General features: G+C 32.4%; 1 protein-coding gene across 1 annotated transcript; it reads left to right on the top strand.

The window, feature by feature from the left end:
* Positions 1-19,463, top strand: LOC138310383 (ubiquitin-like modifier-activating enzyme 5). Its single transcript, XM_069251586.1, is given in 13 exon segments — positions 1-266; positions 2,416-2,461; positions 2,923-3,012; positions 3,514-3,623; positions 4,342-4,428; positions 4,927-5,011; positions 5,553-5,657; positions 6,835-6,962; positions 10,512-10,647; positions 13,417-13,495; positions 13,900-13,961; positions 13,963-14,016; positions 18,933-19,463. Coding segments are annotated over 13 exon segments (1,194 nt in total). The 5' UTR covers positions 1-126; the 3' UTR covers positions 19,005-19,463.
* Positions 19,464-22,906: the final 3,443 nt, after the last annotated feature.

Below are 22,906 nucleotides of genomic sequence, written 5' to 3' on the forward strand. Positions count from 1 at the left end.
GCTAATTCAGTGTCTTCCGGTTGCTCCACGTTGACTGCAACATTTTGACAGCAGTCAATTATTCGGTGTTCTAGTCGTTGTTTTAGACCATTGGATCACGATTTTTGTACTAAATATAATTAAAAGATGTCTACGATGGAAGAATTACAAAACAGAGTCCGAGAGCTTGAGGAAGAACTCCAACAAGAGAGAAATCGTCAGAAGTCAGCGGTCCGATCTAAAATCGACCAGATGAGCTCAGAAGTTGTTGACTCGAATCCCTACAGGTAATGAAAGAAAATTAAGTGATCAAATAAAAATGTATTTAAATTCAAGAAAATGTTTATTCAATCGATAAATCGTTCAACATTTGATTATGGCCCTTTAATTGAAAACTACATGTAATATACTGTAACTTATTGGTGACCATATGGTACATATGTAACTTGGCATAATAAAATTAAGTCAAAAATAAAGTTAATACTGTTATACTGATATAATCTTAGCATTTCTAGATTTTTTTCATAATCTTAAGAATGTTATTCGATTCCTGGTCGGGGCACTCGACAGGAATGTGTATTTTCCCTGTTCTTCTACACATGCAAATTCAAAATCAAGCTAAATAACCATATATCACAGTGTCTAATTTCTGTAATATCAAATAATTCAATTATTCAATTTACGAAGCATTATCATATTCATTGGCTATTGTATAATTCAAATTTTAAGATAATTTCTAAATGTTAATATCTACATGTAAGAGTACATCAACGCTAGGGAAGTGCCAGCCTAGAACCAATAATCATAACCTGCCTCCACTCCATTCTCAGCAGGGTATGAATTCCAACCCATTGCTGATAGTGTAGCAATTTCCAATGTGATCCACATCGTGCACTTTCAGGCTTATAAAAATAATATCTTTTTGGAATAATATCCAAATGTAACTTTATTGTTATGACAACTATGATCAATATTCAATTCACATATGTTTCGAGTATAATGTTTCCTCAACTATAATATCAATTAGTAAAATCCAAAGCAAGCACAACACACAAATAATTCTGTTCAAATTTGACGCCATGTTTGGTTTACTGGAAATCATGACAAAATGGAACACTCAAAAAGCAAAATGTTTTGAAGTTTAAAAAAGTCAACAAACTGAGAATAAACGTTTTGAAATTGAACAAATGTAAGTATTATATGGAATTTATTAAAAAAGAATGTTCAAAACTCAATTACATATCTGTCATAGGTAAAAATTTGTAGGTAATTTCATATATGGTCAAAGCTACCATATATATGTGAGCCATTGAAATGTGCTTAAACCTAATTTAGACATGGAGGTGGGTGAATAAAAAAGAATTATAATAGAAATGATTGATATTGTTGAATTTATAATTTTTTTTTACAAATTTGCTTAAATGAATTATGTTCATTGCTGTATGTCAATGGAACGGAATCGTAGCTCTGTTGACAATCATCTGTCTGAATTCTTCTTCCGTCTTCTAGAGTTAAGTCATGATCATCACTTAATTCAAATACGTGTGCAGATGTTTCCATGTCGAGTGACATGTTTATAAACAACTTAAACATAAGCCAGATCCAGATACATCCAGATTCCGAATATTTAGTAAAATATGAAAAATAATAAAAGTGCCGATTACGATTATTAGGAACATTATACCGATACCATTCCACTCCTGACCAGAAATTAACCCATAATCATAATGTCAGAGACTATAGTTAAATCAAATTTTTATATGAGTGTCACTGTATTAATTACCTCACTGTCACATCTGTGTCATAGCAGGACCTAGTTTCATGAACATTCCTTAACTTTAAGGAATTTCTTCACTTTAATTTACCCATAGGAAAGAAGTTAAGGAAAATATCTTAAGTTAAGGAGCCTTCCTTAAAATCCGTAATGCTTTCCTATGGAGAATTTTAAGTTAAAGGATCCCTTCAATGTATAAGGAATGTTCATGAAACTGGGCCAAGCTTGATGAAATAGGTCAGTGATTAAGTGGCAGAAGTAGAAGTGAATTACAAATGTATGATCTATATGACAAAATGTATATTTATCACATAATCTGCACAGTACCTAATGATTAACTAATTTTACCTGTGTAATTTTTTTGCCTATGCCACTATTGTAATATGACATGCGGCGTTTTTTTTTTTATCTAGTAATTTATTGTGACGTCATGACAAAAACAATTATAACATTATGATGTCAGGAAAAATGATGTGACGTTAGGATTCCGAGGATGGCAGAAAAAAATAGCTGCCTGCAGCCTCAGTTGGATTTTTTGCAATAGGATTTCACATGAGATTCTCTGATATGTATGTTGTTATGAATATGTGATCAAAAGTTCATTGTACAATGTACATATTTTGTATCTTAAATGATGTTCTGGTATATTGATTATGTTTCAGTCGACTTATGGCCTTGAAGAGGATGGGAATAGTAGATAATTACGAGGTAAATAGAACATCTTTAATTGTCTCCTTATTATTATAGATGCATTTTATTTTAATTTATTGTTAGTTGGCAGTTCATCGTCTGCCAATAAGACAGCATGTTCATGTTTCTTTGTATTCTACATTGTGTCTGCTATGTAAATAGTATGTCATTCAATATAAAATTTGCTCTGATATTTATTTATTACTCTGACATTGAAAAAGTACATGATTGCGCATTGTACATATGTGTGTACAACCTGGATCATGGCTATATGCAGAAGTGATAAATCTACATTTATGTACATTCTATGTAAAATTTAAATAATTCTGAAATCTAAAAGAGTCTATGGCCTGCGACTCACACATAGATTTATCACTGTCATATACAATCCGTCAATTCAGTATACTGCAAGTGTTAAAAACTTGGTATAAACTTTTTGTTTTGTTATTTTCAAATATTGAATTTTTCTCTTCCAAAAGAAAATCCGAGAGTACACGGTGGCTGTGGTGGGTGTGGGTGGAGTAGGCAGTGTAACAGCAGAGATGTTAACAAGGTGTGGCATTGGAAAGGTCAGTATTGTTACATTGGTTCAATGTTAATCAAAGATTTAAGGTTTTAGTAACGTCCCATTGTCAGGGTCAGAAAGCCAGAGTACCCGAAGAAAAATCACTGCAGTAAAGGGCTTGATCTAACTTGTTCTGACGTCTAAATCATTTTGCCAGTACAGCAGCCCCTTGTTTAAAGAAAGTCAATGCTCTAAAATGACAAATAAAAGATCTATGTTATTTTGTAGTGATTGAGCATTGAGGAAGGAATATGAGGCCTAATTAGCATCAATTATTTTTTACAAAAGTGACAAAGAATATTGTTTTTTTTATCAATCTATCTGATAGTTACAAAATAAACATGTAGAATATCTTTCCTATCAACTGGTTACAAATTATTACATCAAATATTCAGATTACCAAAATGCTTAATGTATAAACATTTCTTATTGCCAGTGAACTTTAAATGAAGAAGAAAAAATATAATGAATACGTAAAAATCATTGACCAATGTTGTTTTTTCAGCTTTTGTTATTTGATTACGATAAAGTTGAGCTGGCCAACATGAACCGACTATTTTACCAACCACATCAATCAGGAATGAGCAAAGTTGAAGCAGCAGAGAAAACCCTCAAGTGAGTACTTGTGCATGGTCTGTTCTTCAGATGTGTATAGAGTAATCATGCAGCTTCAATTTGAATCTCACCTTAATGGGACTGTTGGTAAGTACTAACAGCAGTTTGGTGATTTTCTGTGAGTACTCTGACGTTCCTGCACATCCTGAACCTTACACATCTGTAATGACTCTGGCAGGACGTAAAATATGTACAAACGCACAACAAAAATCAACCAAATTCTTCAAGATGCAGTGATTTTTTTTTTGATATTTTTTTTCTGCTTTGTTGATGATGAGCACTCATAAAAAGTTTCTCAGGTTGCACACAATTATCATTCATCTCTATTAATGTTAATTAACCGCAACAGACTATCTCATAATAAAACTGAAGGCAGCTCAGGGGAACAAATCTGAACTAATTACAGGCCTGCAAAGATTTCCTTAGAAGACTACAGAGAGACGCCCAACTCAAAAGCCACATACATGTAGTCAACCACAGTGTACTGTTATATGGCTCGTTTGATGTACATCAAAGGACTAAATTACATGTTCTGTTCTAGCTGTTGTCTCCATTTTTACTATGAGATAGTCCAGGGGTGAAGAGATCATAAGTGATAGGAACCCCTGGATTATTGAGAATGGCAGGGTTTGTGGCATTATTAATCTAGCTGTAACAATTTTTTTTTGTGATTACATAGCTGATTGCTATAAAATTGATGTTTGCTATTTATTTGTAGAGAGATCAACCCAGATGTTGAATTTGAAGTGTATAACTACAACATCACCACTATGGAAAACTTTGATCATTTTATGGACAGAATCAGGTGGGTTATTTTGCATCTTAATTTTACTGCATACATATACAATATGCACTTAAACCTATTATACTTTTATAAATTAGTATACAAAGTAAGCCATTAAACAATTTACAAAAAAAAAAAAGAAAAAAGAACAAAACTGATGTGCAAAAGAAAAAAACAATTTACAAAAGAAATCGGTAAGAAAACCAACATATCTTCAATCTGCATATAAATTTAATTCAACGGAAATGAAATTGAAGCTTAAAAAAAGGAGAGGGGCACTTAAAGAGATGGGGGCACTTATTAGGTCGAATATGGTAATACATTATGCATTACATTGACATGAAAGATATGATGATAGACTCCCTTTAAATAATAATAATAAAAATACATATTTAAAATGATTTTAAATTGAAATTATTACAGAGTGAAGTCTTGATATTTCACATCATATCTAATAAGAAATAAGAAATAGAAGAATGTGTATCCATAACACAATTAGAGGATTATTTATGTTTGCAGGAATGGTGGAATGAAGGAGAACGCTCCTGTTGATCTTGTACTCAGCTGTGTGGATAATTTTGAGGCTCGTATGGCCATCAACACTGTAAGTCTGACACATTCAAAGTTTTATCTTCAAGGAAATATCAACAAGTATAAGACTATATTTGTCATGTACATGTACTTGTGACGCAGACAGAACTAAAGCCCAGGACACATGAAAGTTGTTAGAAAGGGGAAATATTTGGAAATAAGAGAATGCAAGTTAAAATTCATTATTTAACTAATAAAAGAAATTTCTAAAACAATGATGCTGATTCATGCGTAATGATATATGTGATTCATACCTTGTACCTTGCCATAAAAAACATGTTTTCCTGTCCCATCACATCCTATCCAATCTTTACTATCCTTCAGCATCCCATTCTGATTTAATTTAGAGGCAAGGACATTTATATACTGCTGATATTACTTTTTATTTACCTAAATATAAGTGGAAGTTTTGATTATTCCTTTATTGTGTTCCCCTATTTCTTCAATCCTTGAAATATGGAGGTGAGGATTGACATGTATCTAAATATGGACAAACTTATTGGTCTAGCAAATAACAAGTGGCTTTACGTTTTTTGTTTGCTTTATCTTTGAAGGCTTGCAATGAGATTGGCCAGTCATGGATAGAGTCTGGGGTTAGTGAGAATGCAGTATCTGGACACATACAGTTCATCATTCCAGGAGAAACATCATGCTTTGCTGTAAGTTTTTGATTTTACTGTTTAAACTAGTCATCGGACAATATCATACCCAAAAATCTTGATAATAAGCAACAGCTTATATTATTTTTGGTTGGGAATCCAGGGCTTATTTTCAGGACTGGCCTATTTTCAAGCCCGTCTCATTTTCAAAGTCATTCACCCTGTATAAAACTTACTTATAAGGAGACCGTCTTACTTTCAAAATATTTCATTGGTGTTTAGATTGAGTGTTAAAATTAAAAGAAAAGATAGAAATATAATAATAAAATATGTGAATAAATGCATTTGCGTGTATTTAATTACATATTAATGAAATAACAACATCACTACAGAACGTTATAAGAGTTTCATATTGACCACATTTCAGAAAAAGATTTTTTAGATAATTTCCTTGGGAGGAATCCAAGGCATACTTTCAAGTGGGCCTGTTTTTAAGACCAGCATATTTCCAAGATACATTGTAACTATCAAATATAGAATGACTATCTAACTTCTTGCCTCCTTTTTTTTTTTTTTTTTCTTTATTTACTTTTTTTACTCATGTTTTCATTAGTTGATTCATTATTCTTCATATAAGAATACATCTACATTTAACTCTTATTCTTCACGATCTCTCCTTTCTAGTTCATCCCATTATCCCTTCTTTCCTTCCCAATTCTTTGTTCTTTTTTTTTATTTTTTTTTCTCTCCCTCCTCTCTCTCTATAAAAGAAATCAAACAATGTAATTGTAATGATGAAAGAAAGATTGGCAGAGTGAAAGATGTGTATGGAAGATAACTATATCAATATTTCATGATTATGTGATTAATGTAAAACTGATGTATTGTTTGACGAAAAATATATATAAATTACAAAAAAAAAAAAAAATTCAAGATGTAAGAAATCCAAGGCTTAATTACTTTCAAGACTGGCTTATTTTTTATTTAGACTCATCTTCGAGATTTTAGGGTATCATGGCTGTTTGTTGTAAACACAAATAATTACCAGATTATCACAAAATATTTTATTTTATGTTCAGATCTTTTTTAGAAATGTTTCAATTTGATTTCTGTCAAGCTACATGGTGAAAAACAATTCTGATAACTATAATTGCTGTTTTGCTAATTATCAAAATACCATGATATGAGCGAGAAAATGCATCAAAAAATATCTTATTTTGTTGACTTTGATCCCTAGTGTGCTCCTCCCCTTGTCGTGGCGACAAAGACAGACGAGAGAACACTGAAAAGGGAAGGCGTGTGTGCCGCTAGTCTACCAACAACAATGGCCGTCGTGGCAGGATTTCTGGTCCAAAATACACTCAAGTAAGAGCATACTTATATCATAGTATATATGTATTATATAAACTTTCTTATTAATATTTCTAAGAACTTTTTAATCTTGCGCTGAAGTAAGAGGATACTTATGTCATAGTATATAATGTATTAGATAAACTTTCTTATTAATATTGTATAAAAAAATTTAATCTTATGCTCAAGGAAGGGAATAATTAGGTCATATATGTTTTATACAAAATATCTTCTGAATATTCGAAGAATTTCTTTAACTTTTAAACAATATTACCAAATTCAGTGATTTATTTTAATTTATTTGTCAATGTCGTAGCAAAACTGAAAGCTCTGCATGTGTTCATAGATGAGAGGTAAAAAATCAAAAGAAGATATATACCTACGTTGATTCTGGGACAAAAGGAACTCTTCTGTGAGGGAGACATAAAACATTGATTAGATCATGTGACCACAAAAAAGTCAGAGCACATTGTCTATCATGGCAGTGTCATTTAAGGCAGATTACCAAGGTTTAGAGTAAACTGCATTGTCAGTAATACTTGCCCGATAGATTTGGAATGTTAGAGCAAACTTCATGGTCGGTAATACTTGCCTAGTAAAAGTATACTAGGGCTAGAGTTGACTTCATTGTTGGTATTACTTGCCCGATAGCTAGATTACGAAGGTTTGAGTAAACTTCATGGTCGGTAATACTTGCCCGATAGATTACGAAAGTAACAATAAACTTCATGGTCGGTAATACTTGCCCGATAGATTAGGAATGTTAGAGCAAACTTCATGGTCGGTAATACTTGCCTAGTAAAAGTATACTAGGGCTAGAGTTGACTTCATTGTTGGTATTACTTGCCCGATAGCTAGATTACGAAGGTTTGAGTAAACTTCATGGTCGGTAATACTTGCCCGATAGATTACGAAAGTAACAATAAACTTCATGGTCGGTAATACTTGCCCGATAGATTAGGAATGTTAGAGCAAACTTCATGGTCGGTAATACTTGCCTAGTAAAAGTATACTAGGGCTAGAGTTGACTTCATTGTTGGTATTACTTGCCCGATAGCTAGATTACGAAGGTTTGAGTAAACTTCATGGTCGGTAATACTTGCCCGATAGATTACGAAAGTAACAATAAACTTCATGGTCGGTAATACTTGGGCGATAGATTACGAAAGTAACAATAAACTTCATGGTCGGTAATACTTGCCCGATAGATTACGAAAGTAACAATAAACTTCATGGTCGGTAATACTTGCCCGATAGATTACGAAAGTAACAATAAACTTCATGGTCGGTAATACTTGCCCGATAGATTACGAAGGTTTAGAGTAAATTTCATGGTCGGTAATACTTGCCCGATAGATTACGAAAGTAACAATAAACTTCATGGTCGGTAATACTTGCCCGATAGATTACGAAAGTAACAATAAACTTCATGGTCGGTAATACTTGCCCGATAGATTACGAAAGTAACAATAAAATTCATGGTCGGTAATACTTGCCCGATAGATTACGAAAGTAACAATAAACTTCATGGTCGGTAATACTTGCCCGATAGATTACGAAGGTTTAGAGTAAACTTCATTGTCTGTAATACTTGCCCGATAGATTACGAAAGTAACAATAAACTTCATGGTCGGTAATACTTGCCAGATAGATTACGAAGGTTTAGAGTAAACTTCATGGTCGGTAATACTTGCCCGATAGATTACGAAGGTTTAGAGTAAATTTCATTGTCGGTAATACTTGCCAGATAGATTACGAAGGTTTAGAGTAAATTTCATTGTCGGTAACACTTGCCAGATAGATTACGAAAGTAACAATAAACTTCATGGTCCGTAATACTTGCCAGATAGATTACGAAGGTTTAGAGTAAATTTCATTGTCGGTAATACTTGCCCGATAGATTACGAAAGTAACAATAAACTTCATGGTCGGTAATACTTGCCTGATAGATTACGAAGGTTTAGAGTAAATTTCATTGTCGGTAATACTTGCCCGATAGATTACGAAAGTAACAATAAACTTCATGGTCGGTAATACTTGCCTGATAGATTACGAAGGTTTAGAGTAAATTTCATTGTCGGTAATACTTGCCCGATAGATTACGAAAGTAACAATAAACTTCATGGTCGGTAATACTTGCCCGATAGATTACGAAAGTAACAATAAACTTCATGGTCGGTAATACTTGCCCGATAGATTACGAAAGTAACAATAAACTTCATGGTCGGTAATACTTGCCCGATAGATTACGAAAGTAACAATAAACTTCATGGTCGGTAATACTTGCCCGATAGATTACGAAAGTAACAATAAACTTCATGGTCGGTAATACTTGCCCGATAGATTACGAAAGTAACAATAAACTTCATGGTCGGTAATACTTGCCCGATAGATTACGAAAGTAACAATAAACTTCATGGTCGGTAATACTTGCCCGATAGATTACGAAAGTAACAATAAACTTCATGGTCGGTAATACTTGCCCGATAGATTACGAAGGTTTAGAGTAAATTTCATTGTCGGTAACACTTGCCCGATAGATTATGAAGGTTTAGAGTAAACTTCATGGTCGGTAATACTTGCCCGATAGATTACGAAAGTAACAATAAACTTCATGGTCGGTAATACTTGGGCGATAGATTACGAAGGTTTAGAGTAAATTTCATTGTCGGTAACACTTGCCAGATAGATTACGAAGGTTTAGAGTAAACTTCATGGTCGGTAATACTTGCCCGTTAGATTACGAAAGTAACAATAAACTTCATGGTCGGTAACACTTGCCCGATAGATTACGAAGGTTTAGAGTAAATTTCATTGTCGGTAACACTTGCCAGATAGATTACAAAGGTTAGCGCAATCTTCATTGTCGGTAATATTTGTCCGTTAGATTATGAAGGTAATAGAGCAAACTTCATTGTCGGTAATCTTGCCCGATAGATTACGAAGGTTAGAGTGAACTTCATGGTCGGTAATACTTGCCCAATAGATTACAAAGGTTTAGAGTGAATTTCATTGTCGGTTATACTTGTCCGATAGATTACGAAGGTAAAATTGAGCAAACTTCATTGTTAGTAATATTTGCCTGATAATGTAACCAATATAAACTATTATGTTTTGTATTTCTTACTTGTTGATGATTATAGGAAAAATCTTTCCCAGGAAAGTTATGAAATATTTGATAGAGAGACATCAGAAACGTATATTTCCAGCTGCTAGGTGACAGCTTCATTTAATGCCATAACTTGCATGTCATTTAATTTCTTCTGTAGAAGTGCCTTAATTCATCTTTTATGCATATTTAGAATATATTTAATACAATAGGTTTTGAAACTTATTAATTAATGCTTAGTTTTTTGTCATATTATGTAAAATACCACTGAAAATGATCATTGGTAATGTTGTAATTTTGTTTCAAATGTGCCCTATATAAAGTCATGTGGTTTTGAAAATCACATGACTAAACTGACTGAAGATTGAATAATGGTACACTGTGTTTGGTTTTAATGGTAAACTGTCTAATATCGCTTCTTTTTTTGGTATCTTGATTTTAATTTTTTTTCACAGATATTTGCTGAAGTTTGGTGATGTTTCATACTATCTTGGATACAACGCGCTACAGGATTTCTTCCCAAATTATGCCATGAAACCAAACCCACAGTGTGATGACAGGTTCTGCTGCAAGCAACAGATAGCCTTCAAGGTAAACAAATATATAAGGAGCTTTTCCTTTTGGGGCTGCAGTGGCCGATTGGTTAGGATGTCTTCACTCTGGGTTGCTTTTCATTTCAATTTTTAGCTAACCTGCCTGAAGGGCAGGTGAGCTTATGCTGTGGTGGGGCGTCCGTCATCCGTCTTTTGTCCGGCCTGCCGGCATCAACTTTTCCATTTAAACAACTTCTCTATAACTTGGAGACCTAGAGTCCTGAGTTTTGACTTATAGCATGCTGGGATGAAGGGCTACCAAATTTGTTCAAATGAATGACCTTGACATTCATTCAAGGTCAAAGGAGTCAAATTGGTATAAATCTTTAACATATTTCTTCTTAATAACTAAGAGGCCTAGTGACCTGAAATTGGGCCTGTGTTATGCTGGAATGAAGGGCTACCAAATTTTTTAAATGAATGACCTTGACATTCATTCAAGGTCACAGGAGTCAAATTGGTAAATATCTTTAACAGATTTCTTCTTAATAACTAAGAGGCCTAGTGACCTGAAATTGGGCCTGTGTTATGCTGGGATGAAGGGCTACCAAGTTTGTTCAAATGACTGACCTTGACATTGATTCAAGGTCACAGGGGTCAAATAGACTTAAATCTTTAAACAACTTCTTCTTAATAAGCAAGAGGCCTAGAGACCTGATATTGGGCCTGTGGTATGCTAGGATACCAAATTTGTTCAAATGAATGACCTTGACCTTCATTCAAGGTCACATGGGTCAAATAGGTTACACTTTAACATTTTAAACGACTTCTTCTTAATAACCAAGAGGTCTAGAGACCTGATATTTGGCATGTGACATAATGGATGAAGGGCTACCAAGTTTGTTCAAATGAATGGCCTTGACTTTCATTCAAGGTCACAGGGGTCAAATAGGCTAAAATCTTTAAATGACTTCTTTGTAAGAAGCAAGAGGCGTAGGGATCTGATATTAAGCCTGTGACATGTTGGGATGAAAGGCTATAAAGTTTGTTCAAAATGAATGACCTTGACCTTATTCAAGGTCACAGGGGGGACAAATAGGATTAGATCTTTACACGGATTCTTCTTGATAACCAAGAGCCCTAGAGACCTGATATTGGCCCTGTGACATGTTCGGATGAAGCGCTACAAAAATTGTTCAAATGAATGACCTTGACTTTCATTTAAGGTCATAGGGATCAAATAAGCTAAAATCTTTAAACTTCCTGATAACCAAGGTCGCAGGGGACAAAAAAGCAATAATCTTGAAATGACTTCTTCTTAACAACAAAGAGGCCTGGGGACCTAATATTGGGCCTGTGACATGCTGAGATGAAGACCTACAAATTTTGTTCAAATTAATGACCTTGACCTTTATTCAAGGTCACAGGGGTCATATAGGCTAAGATCTTTAAGCAACTTCTTCTTAATAACCAAGAGGCAAATGGCTCTCTAACATGCTTGCGCATGATATAAATTCTTATTTACTTTCCTATTTGTTAAGTATGAACCATGCATGATAACCAGATAGCAGGTGAGCGACTCGGGCCCATTGTTTTAATTCCATTTGGGCAGATGCCAGGTACTGACTGCCAGTCAATGGGTTTTTTCTCCTGGTACTTCGGCTTTCCTCCACCAACAAACCTGGGATATCCTTACATGACCATGGCTGCTCAGGGTTCTTGCCAAGCCTTTATAGGGTCTGGTAGAAGGACCCATTCTCAATTGAAAAACAGCACTGTATTTTCCCAAATTCAGTCTCTATATTACCAATCATGGCATTAAGTTAAAACCCCGAATTATGTCTTGGTATACCTCTGGTATCAGTAATTAATATGTAATGCCTGTACATTCCACCTGGGACACATCATGTTTTAATAGTTTACATGATGTGTCTGTACTGTACTGGTAAATGACAGTAGGGTTGAGCCAGAGGTTCCGTCTGCTATTTAATTTGTTAATTATCAGTTGTTAATTAAATATTTTGTTCCAATGCATTCATTGTACTTTGTGTATGTTTCATTTCAAACGTCTTTGACAATTTACAAAATACATTAGCATTTTGCCATAATTTCTGGTTTGATCAGTTACATTTGCTTAAGTTACAAGTGTTTTATTTTGGATGCTCCATATATTGCCAACAAAGCATAACGATACTCATCATTTGAACTTTATTTGCTGTTTAATCGTGTATGTATATGTCTAATTATCACAAAAAATAATATAAAATAATTTATTTTGCTTTCGGTGCATGTACAATTCAGTACTTCATTCGATAGGACATAGTGCTACAGATGCTGTTTCTGGATGCAATGAATTATTTTTGATATTTTTGTCTTGAAGTGAAATTAAAAGCTCAAAATTTTCAATGGTAGTAATGCTGTAAAGTAAGTAACTTTTTTAACTGAAGAAAAATACTAATTTGTCTGCTCCTGCTTTTGATTGCGAAAAAATGCTATTCATCAGCGATGGAGCATCTTTAATTATTTTTTTGAGGGTTTTATCAGAGATAATTTATAAATTGCCAACAAGTTTTAAAGTATGTAACAGAACCTTTGGAGGGCAGTGTATATGGATTTTAACATGTGTGATGGAGGAAATTATATGAATTCAGTGAAAACAATGTAAGTTTCATTCATAGTATAAGCAGGTTACGATGGATACCCACTCACAAGGGAGATAACTCTGTAATATAAAAAACAAAACAGAATAGATTCACTTAAAGAACTTTCATTGTCGTAACTTATATATATAATTATACCAACTGAAATCATTCATTTATCTTTATAGGAAAGGGAAGCATTAAAACCAAAGACAGAAGTAGTAGAGGAGAAAGAAGAAGAGGTTTTACATGATGAAAATCCATTTCGTGAGTCCATGTCAATCTAAAATTACGTTGATTTTGTAATTTCAATATCATAAATTTTAAAGCTTTGAGATAGTCATTCTAGTGTTTAACCTTTATCCCCCTCAATCCTGAAAATTCCATAATTTAGTCTAATGACTTGGAAATTAAAGGTTTGAATATTTTGGGTTAGTTTATATCTTCAAGTGAATATAGTTACCCTTGCTTTGCAAGAAATTCATTAAAATGAAATGTCATTTAAATGTGATACTCTTAAAGATATTAACCTACAATAATGTTTTCTGAAAGCAAAGAATAAAAATTTCATGAAATATTCCTCCCAACTACATTAAGAAAAAAATCTAAAGGGAATGTATGAGAATAATATTATTTGGTATGTAAAAAATCTCTTTTTGTTTTATTAAAAGAAATTGAAGTCGTATCCGAAACGACAGAGGAGGAATCAAAAGCAGCTGAAGGTGACACTCCAGAAGCTTACAGAAGGACTAAGGCTAGCGTATACCACACCAGATCAAAGTTCTAAGGTTTGTAATATATAACCAGATCAAAGTTCTAAGGTTTGTAATATATAAACTAGACTATAAGTGTTATACCACACCAGATCAAAGTTCTAAGGTTTGTAATATATAAACTAGACTATAAGTGTTATACTACACCAGATCAAAGTTCTAAGGTTTGTAATATATAAACTAGACTATAAGTGTTATACTACACCAGATCAAAGTTCTAAGGTTTGTAATATATAAACTAGACTATAAGTATTATACCACACCAGATCAAAGTTCTAAGGTTTGTGATATATAAACTAGACTATAAGTGTTATACCACACCAGATCAAAGTTCTAAGGTTTGTAATATATAAACTAGACTATAAGTGTTATACTACACCAGATCAAAGTTCTAAGGTTTGTAATATATAAACTAGACTATAAGTGTGATACTACACCAGATCAAAGTTCTAAGGTTTGTAATATATAAACTAGACTATAAGTGTTATACCACACCAGATCAAAGTTCTAAGGTTTGTAATATATAAACTAGACTATAAGTGTTATACTACACCAGATCAAAGTTCTAAGGTTTGTAATATATAAACTAGACTATAAGTGTGATACTACACCAGATCAAAGTTCTAAGGTTTGTAATATATAAACTAGACTATAAGTGTTATACACACCAGATCAAAGTTCTAAGGTTTGTAATATATAAACTAGACTATAAGTGTTATACCACACCAGATCAAAGTTCTAAGGTTTGTAATATATAAACTAGACTATAAGTGTTATACTACACCAGATCAAAGTTCTAAGGTTTGTAATATATAAACTAGACTATAAGTGTTATACCACACCAGATCAAAGTTCTAAGGTTTGTAATATATAAACTAGACTATAAGTGTTATACTACAGTGTTATACCACACCAGATCAAAGTTCTAAGGTTTGTAATATATAAACTAGACTATAAGTGTTATACTACACCAGATCAAAGTTCTAAGGTTTGTAATATATAAACTAGACTATAAGTGTTATACTACACCAGATCAAAGTTCTAAGGTTTGTAATATATAAACTAGACTATAAGTGTTATACCACACCAGATCAAAGTTCTAAGGTTTGTAATATATAAACTAGACTATAAGTGTTATACTACACCAGATCAAAGTTCTAAGGTTTGTAATATATAAACTAGACTATAAGTGTTATACTACACCAGATCAAAGTTCTAAGGTTTGTAATATATAAACTAGACTATAAGTGTTATACTACAGTGTTATACCACACCAGATCAAAGTTCTAAGGTTTGTAATATATAAACTAGACTATAAGTGTTATACTACACCAGATCAAAGTTCTAAGGTATGTAATATATAAACTAGACTATAAGTGTTATACCACACCAGATCAAAGTTCTAAGGTTTGTAATATATAACTAGATCAAAGTTCTAAGGTTTGTAATATATAAACTAGACTATAAGTGTTATACTACACCAGATCAAAGTTCTAAGGTTTGTAATATATAAACTAGACTATAAGTGTTATACTACACCAGATCAAAGTTCTAAGGTTTGTAATATATAAACTAGACTATAAGTGTTATACCACACCAGATCAAAGTTCTAAGGTTTGTAATATATAAACTAGACTATAAGTGTTATACCACACCAGATCAAAGTTCTAAGGTTTGTAATATATAAACTAGACTATAAGTGTTATACTACACCAGATCAAAGTTCTAAGGTTTGTAATATATAAACTAGACTATAAGTGTTATACTACACCAGATCAAAGTTCTAAGGTTTGTAATATATAAACTAGACTATAAGTGTTATACCACACCAGATCAAAGTTCTAAGGTTTGTAATATATAAACTAGACTATAAGTGTTATACCACACCAGATCAAAGTTCTAAGGTTTGTAATATATAAACTAGACTATAAGTGTTATACCACACCAGATCAAAGTTCTAAGGTTTGTAATATATAAACTAGACTATAAGTGTTATACTACACCAGATCAAAGTTCTAAGGTTTGTAATATATAAACTAGACTATAATGTATACACACCAGATCAAAGTTCTAAGTTTGTAATATATAAACTAGACTATAAGTGTTATACACACCAGATCAAAGTTCTAAGGTTTGTAATATATAAACTAGACTATAAGTGTTATATACACCAGATCAAAGTTCTAAGGTTTGTAATATATAAACTAGACTATAAGTGTTATACCACACCAGATCAAAGTTCTAAGGTTTGTAATATATAAACTAGACTATAAGTGTTATACCACACCAGATCAAAGTTCTAAGGTTTGTAATATATAAACTAGACTATAAGTGTTATACTACACCAGATCAAAGTTCTAAGGTTTGTAATATATAAACTAGACTATAAGTGTTATACTACACCAGATCAAAGTTCTAAGGTTTGTAATATATAAACTAGACTATAAGTGTTATACTACACCAGATCAAAGTTCTAAGGTTTGTAATATATAAACTAGACTATAAGTGTTATACCACACCAGATCAAAGTTCTAAGGTTTGTAATATATAAACTAGACTATAAGTGTTATACTACACCAGATCAAAGTTCTAAGGTTTGTAATATATAAACTAGACTATAAGTGTTATATACTACACCAGATCAAAGTTCTAAGGTTTGTAATATATAAACTAGACTATAAGTGTTATACCACACCAGATCAAAGTTCTAAGGTTTGTAATATATAAACTAGACTATAAGTGTTATACCACACCAGATCAAAGTTCTAAGGTTTGTAATATATAAACTAGACTATAAGTGTTATACTACACCAGATCAAAGTTCTAAGGTTTGTAATATATAAACTAGACTATAAGTGTTATACTACACCAGATCAAAGTTCTAAGGTTTGTAATATATAAACTAGACTATAAGTGTTATACTACACCAGATCAAAGTTCTAAGGTTTGTAATATATAAACTAGACTATAAGTGTTATACTACACCAGATCAAAGTTCTAAGGTTTGTAATATATAAACTAGACTATAAGTGTTATACTACACCAGATCAAAGTTCTAAGGTTTGTAATATATAAACTAGACTATAAGTGTTATACCACACCAGATCAAAGTTCTAAGGTTTGTAATATATAAACTAGACTATAAGTGTTATACCACACCAGATCAAAGTTCTAAGGTTTGTAATATATAAACTAGACTATAAGTGTTATACCACACCAGATCAAAGTTCTAAGGTTTGTAATATATAAACTAGACTATAAGTGTTATACTACACCAGATCAAAGTTCTAAGGTTTGTAATATATAAATACTAGACTATAAGTGTTATACTACACCAGATCAAAGTTCTAAGGTTTGTAATATATAAACTAGACTATAAGTGTTATACACACTAGATCAAAGTTCTAAGGTTTGTAATATATAAACTAGACTATAAGTGTTATATTACACCAGATCAAAGTTCTAAGGTTTGTAATATATAAACTAGACTATAAGTGTTATACTACACCAGATCAAAGTTCTAAGGTTTGTAATATATAAACTAGACTATAAGTGTTATACTACACCAGATCAAAGTTCTAAGGTTTGTAATATATAAACTAGACTATAAGTGTGTATACCACACCAATCAAAGTTCTAAGGTTTGTAATATATATAAACTAGACTATAAGTGTTATACTACACCAGATCAAAGTTCTAAGGTTTGTAATATATAAACTAGACTATAAGTGTTATACTACACCAGATCAAAGTTCTAAGGTTTGTAATATATAAACTAGACTATAAGTGTTATACTACACACCAGATCAAAGTTCTAAGGTTTGTAATATATAAACTAGACTATAAGTGTTATACTACACCAGATCAAAGTTCTAAGGTTTGTAATATATAAACTAGACTATAAGTGTTATACCACACCAGATCAAAGTTCTAAGGTTTGTAATATATAAACTAGACTATAAGTGTTATACTACACCAGATCAAAGTTCTAAGGTTTGTAATATATAAACTAGACTATAAGTGTTATACCACACCAGATCAAAGTTCTAAGGTTTGTAATATATAAACTAGACTATAAGTGTTATACCACACCAGATCAAAGTTCTAAGGTTTGTAATATATAAACTAGACTATAAGTGTTATACTACACCAGATCAAAGTTCTAAGGTTTGTAATATATAAACTAGACTATAAGACTTAGTGCTATACCACACCAGATCAAAGTTCTAAGGTTTGTAATATATAAACTAGACTATAAGTGTTATACTACACCAGATCAAAGTTCTAAGGTTTGTAATATATATAAACTAGACTATAAGTGTTATACTACACCAGATCAAAGTTCTAAGGTTTGTAATATATAAACTAGACTATAAGTGTTATACTACACCAGATCAAAGTTCTAAGGTTTGTAATATATAAACTAGACTATAAGTGTTATACTACACCAGATCAAAGTTCTAAGGTTTGTAATATATAAACTAGACTATAAGACTTAGTGTGATACTACACTAGATCAAAGTTCTTACACAATTCATGTGAAAGTGTTTCAGACTAGCTTAGTACACAACAAGGAGTGATCATTTTTTCATTAAATTCATTATTCTTATCAACATACAATACATTTCATTTGTTTTGTTAAGTGATGAAACCACTTGTACTACAGTGTTCCAGTAAATTTCATGTCAAGTAATTGGATTTAATGCAGATCCTTATCATCATTGCATTCCTTAGTGGAACTGAAAATCATATAATTTGGGGTCAAATAATTTTTTTTTTTTTTTTTTTTAAAATCAGATGACATGCCCAGTTTCCAAGATAACTTTTGTTACCTGTTCATTAATCATCAACTAAAGATTTGATTGGTTTTTGGTTTTAGTGTTTCTATAAGCTTTGAATTATTATAAGAACTTTTTCATTTCTTTTGACAGGATGAAGGTGCAGCCGTAGAAAGTACAGAGAAAAGCATAGAGGAGCTAATGAGAGAAATGAAAGGTCTATGATATAGCTAATGGGATCTAGTCTAAGAACAATACTTATATATACCGTAGTGATAAACATATACAAGATCTGATGTTCAGATGCTTCAAAGCCAATGGTGAATTCAAAATGCTGCAAGACAGTGCCATTCCTAGCTTCAAGACTGTCCAACGGTGTAGATACTGTTAATTAATTGAGTCTAGAAATACAACATGAGATCTGCATTTCATATGGATAATTTATTTTTTGCGTTGTGACACTATATACTGAAACAGTGGCTCTGACTTATGTTTCTTGAAATAAAAGTGCAGATTTAAGTCAAAACTTAATTTATTTCTCATTATATAGTTTATGATAGAACTTTGACGGTTTGTTTTGAAAAACAAGGTCTGGCCCCAGGATCATGAAACAGTCTTAGACTTCAGTTATAGCTAAGCAAATCAGATATGATGTAACGTTTTGTAACGTTATTTGTGATTGGCTGTTATTTGTGATTGGCTATTATAAGTCTGAACTAAAGTGTGATCATGGGGCATGGTCTGGTTCAATGATCTGTAACCAGGATACTTAATTAGTAATGTAACTTGCCGCTGTACAGAGGTTACCGGTTCGAACCATGGCCTGGTCATGACGTTTCCACTCCTTTCTTGTGTTGTGCCTGTCATCAACCCTCTTTTCAGATGGTAACCGAGTGAAGTTGATACGTTTTAAGGGTGGCCTTCTGAACCTTGTCTGATTTGTGGTCTGGGGAAAGACTTTTAAAATGGAATCAATCATGCAGCTGTTCTGCTGTTCTGAGGTCCAAAGATTAAAAACCTTTAGTCTGTGTTGTGCATTTTCCGCTCTGCTTTAATATATATAGAAATATATAATGATGGTGTTATGGTGCACAGGCTATATTTTCACTAAAGTATTATAGCGATGTTATTTATTTCCTGAGAAGCCAGCGCAGTTATAGGTGTAGTTATAACATCTGGATATTGGTGCAAATTGGTGCAAATGTTAATATACAACAGTGCAATGTATGTTGTAACTGTTATATGTTTTGATCATGTAGTACAACCTTATCCGGATTAACACAGTTCGCAAACAAAATTTCTTTCATTGCCTGATGAAGTTTAAAATAGTGACATCAATGCTTAAACCTATTGTATAATGAATTAGAGCACTGAAAATCCCACCAAAAAGGACTTTTTCTGAAAAAGTTCAAAATTGATGTTTTATCTGGAGAAAGACTTATAAATGAGTATATTATTTGCAGATTCAGGAAAAATGGTATTTGAAAAAAATTCATGGCCCTGTTCATTTCTTATAACATAATGAGATCTGCCCAGAACTGTGCCTGGTCATTGTATTTTACAAAATTAATGAAGGTACATTGCAATATTGTACATGACAGTCTTGTGAAGTCTGAATTATTGACTCATTTCTTTTGCCATTAAACTTCAATATGATTTGTAATATTGACAGTCTTTTGACATTCGATTAGAATGTTTTCCTTTTTCTTGCTGAATGGAAGTTGTGAATTACATGTAGTCATGACGTGAGTTTGTGAGAACATGGATGTTATATGGGTTTAGTATTAGTGAAAATGTTCACTCTAAGTCATGTTGATAACCCATCTCTGTGTATATTACCTTTATTGTATTTAATTCATTAATAATGTTATACATCTATGATTGAGAGAATGGGTGCTTTCACTAAATGTTATGATAATTAATACTTATCATCAGCGTTGACTGCCAAAATCTTGATGAGGAAGATAAATCTGTTTTGTAGGGATTATGTTTACAATTTAAGACGTTTACATGTTTTTGACTGTTTTTCCACTTCAAGATAAAGTGTTTATTATAATAATTGATATTAAAATTATAAAAAGTTTTTTTAACTATAAAATGAGGTAAAGGACATTTTAAGTTTTCATGTTTGTTAAAATTGAAAAAGAAAAATCTTTGGGTCTGTTAATGGGAGATAACTCTGTCGGAATTATTTTCGTTTGTGTCAATTGAACAGATATTCACACGTCAGGAAATAAAAAAAAACAAACAAACAAACAAACTCTTATGTCTGTCCTTAGTGTTACATATGTAAGTCTTAAGTTATGGCACACTCAATTTGTTTACAAATTCAAACACATGAATGTGAATTCAAAATAATATTTAATTCAATTATGTATGTTGGTGGTGTATGGTTATTATGATGAGAGATAATACTGAATGGAAGTTGTTGACGAATAAACATACTTGTGATCTATCTTCTTGTTGTGTTTTTGATACGGTGGCCGAGCGGTTAAGATGTGCTGACATATATTACCAGAAGCCCTTCACCTCTGGGACGCAATTTTGAATACCATGTGTGACACTTGTCAGTTACTGCAGGCTATATACATGTAGTCAGTTCATGGTTTTTATTTCGGCTTTCACCCTCCGCTTAAACATGACACATCCTTACATTACCATGGCTGATAATAGCCCTAGTATGTTAAGTAAGTTAATCAAAAATTAAAATTTATAATAGTCCGTGAAAGTTTCATTCAGGTACCAAAGGAACTGAAAAGATATGATCAAAATAATTCCGATTTTAAAGATGATTTGCGACGGTCACCGCATAGCAATTAAATGGTTACATATATGCATCACACTTAAAGGGACAATTCAGTCTAAGAGAACATTAAAATTTGTACGTATATATCGAAAAAAAAAACAGTTTTAATGGATATTAGATCAGTCGGTTTTACTGTGATATGCCAGAAAAGCCCATAGTGGTGAAATGCGTGTGAAATGTTCAAACTCGCTCGCTGTTCGCCATGTACATTCGCTGTTCGCAATGTACATGTACTTTATGGTCGAACATCTTGTATGCCGCACCCTGTCCCTTGCTCGTAGAGTAATGCAACTTTTGTCTAAACTGCTCAAATCGCTCTGACAGTAGTGTGTTTCCCTAATTAGGTGAATAATCTTGCCTAAAAATAATTTTTGTCACCTTCTCAGTGGTTATGTAGTTAATTTGTTTGACGTGTGTGACTTTAGATCGGATATGGTTACAGCGTACATATTGTACCTGCTTAATCGTATTGATCAACGATTTGTAATTACAACGGTATCAATTAAAAATACTAAACAATGACGTGGAATTTGTCAATATTTCATGTTATATGTTTCATAAGAAATATACAACAATACATTTAAGCCATATTTTGCTTTTTGGTTATATAAAAGAATTAGCCTGATTGAATTGTCTCTTCAACGTCTATATGTTAATCAGAGAACTTCCAGCCATATCGGATGTTGTGATGCAACTCAGTTGGGAGAATGGAAACGGTTGAAAGCGATTTCTTAATTTTGTTTGGAGTTCGAAACAAGCATACACCAAATGACATCAATATTACAAAGTAGAGACCGTTCTAACCTGCGCTGTGTTCCAAATCGATCGTCTCTGTAATTTGATTGGGAATTGCATGTATTTTGAAGCTGAGATACAACTTTTATGAAAAGGTACTGAAATATGTAAATACAAGGCATTTGACCATTTACTGTTTAACATCTACTTATGTTACTGAAACGCAGCTAATGGATCGGAGTTGGTAACGAAAGCGACTCGGAGTGTTAAAATATTGAGAACCGCTCATTCGATAGCAGAAAGAATATGTGCTACAGGCCTATAGATGTTCCTTAAGGAGGTTCTTTTTTATAATTTACTTTTTATTCAGGTTTTTCATCAATACATGTACAATATACAATGTATGAAAATGCTTGCACTCATCTTTCATACATTTGCACCCACTTAAAGATATTGATTTTTTACATTCTTTCAAAAAGTATTTTACATGGTAATCAAATACATTACTAACACACATAAACACATATATATATCTACTATTTATTCCTAAAAGGTTGCATATTGCGTTTAGTTTATATTAGCATAT

The sequence above is a fragment of the Argopecten irradians genome, chromosome 16 (assembly GCF_041381155.1).
Source record: "Argopecten irradians isolate NY chromosome 16, Ai_NY, whole genome shotgun sequence".
Classification (NCBI taxonomy): Eukaryota; Metazoa; Mollusca; class Bivalvia; order Pectinida; family Pectinidae; genus Argopecten; species Argopecten irradians.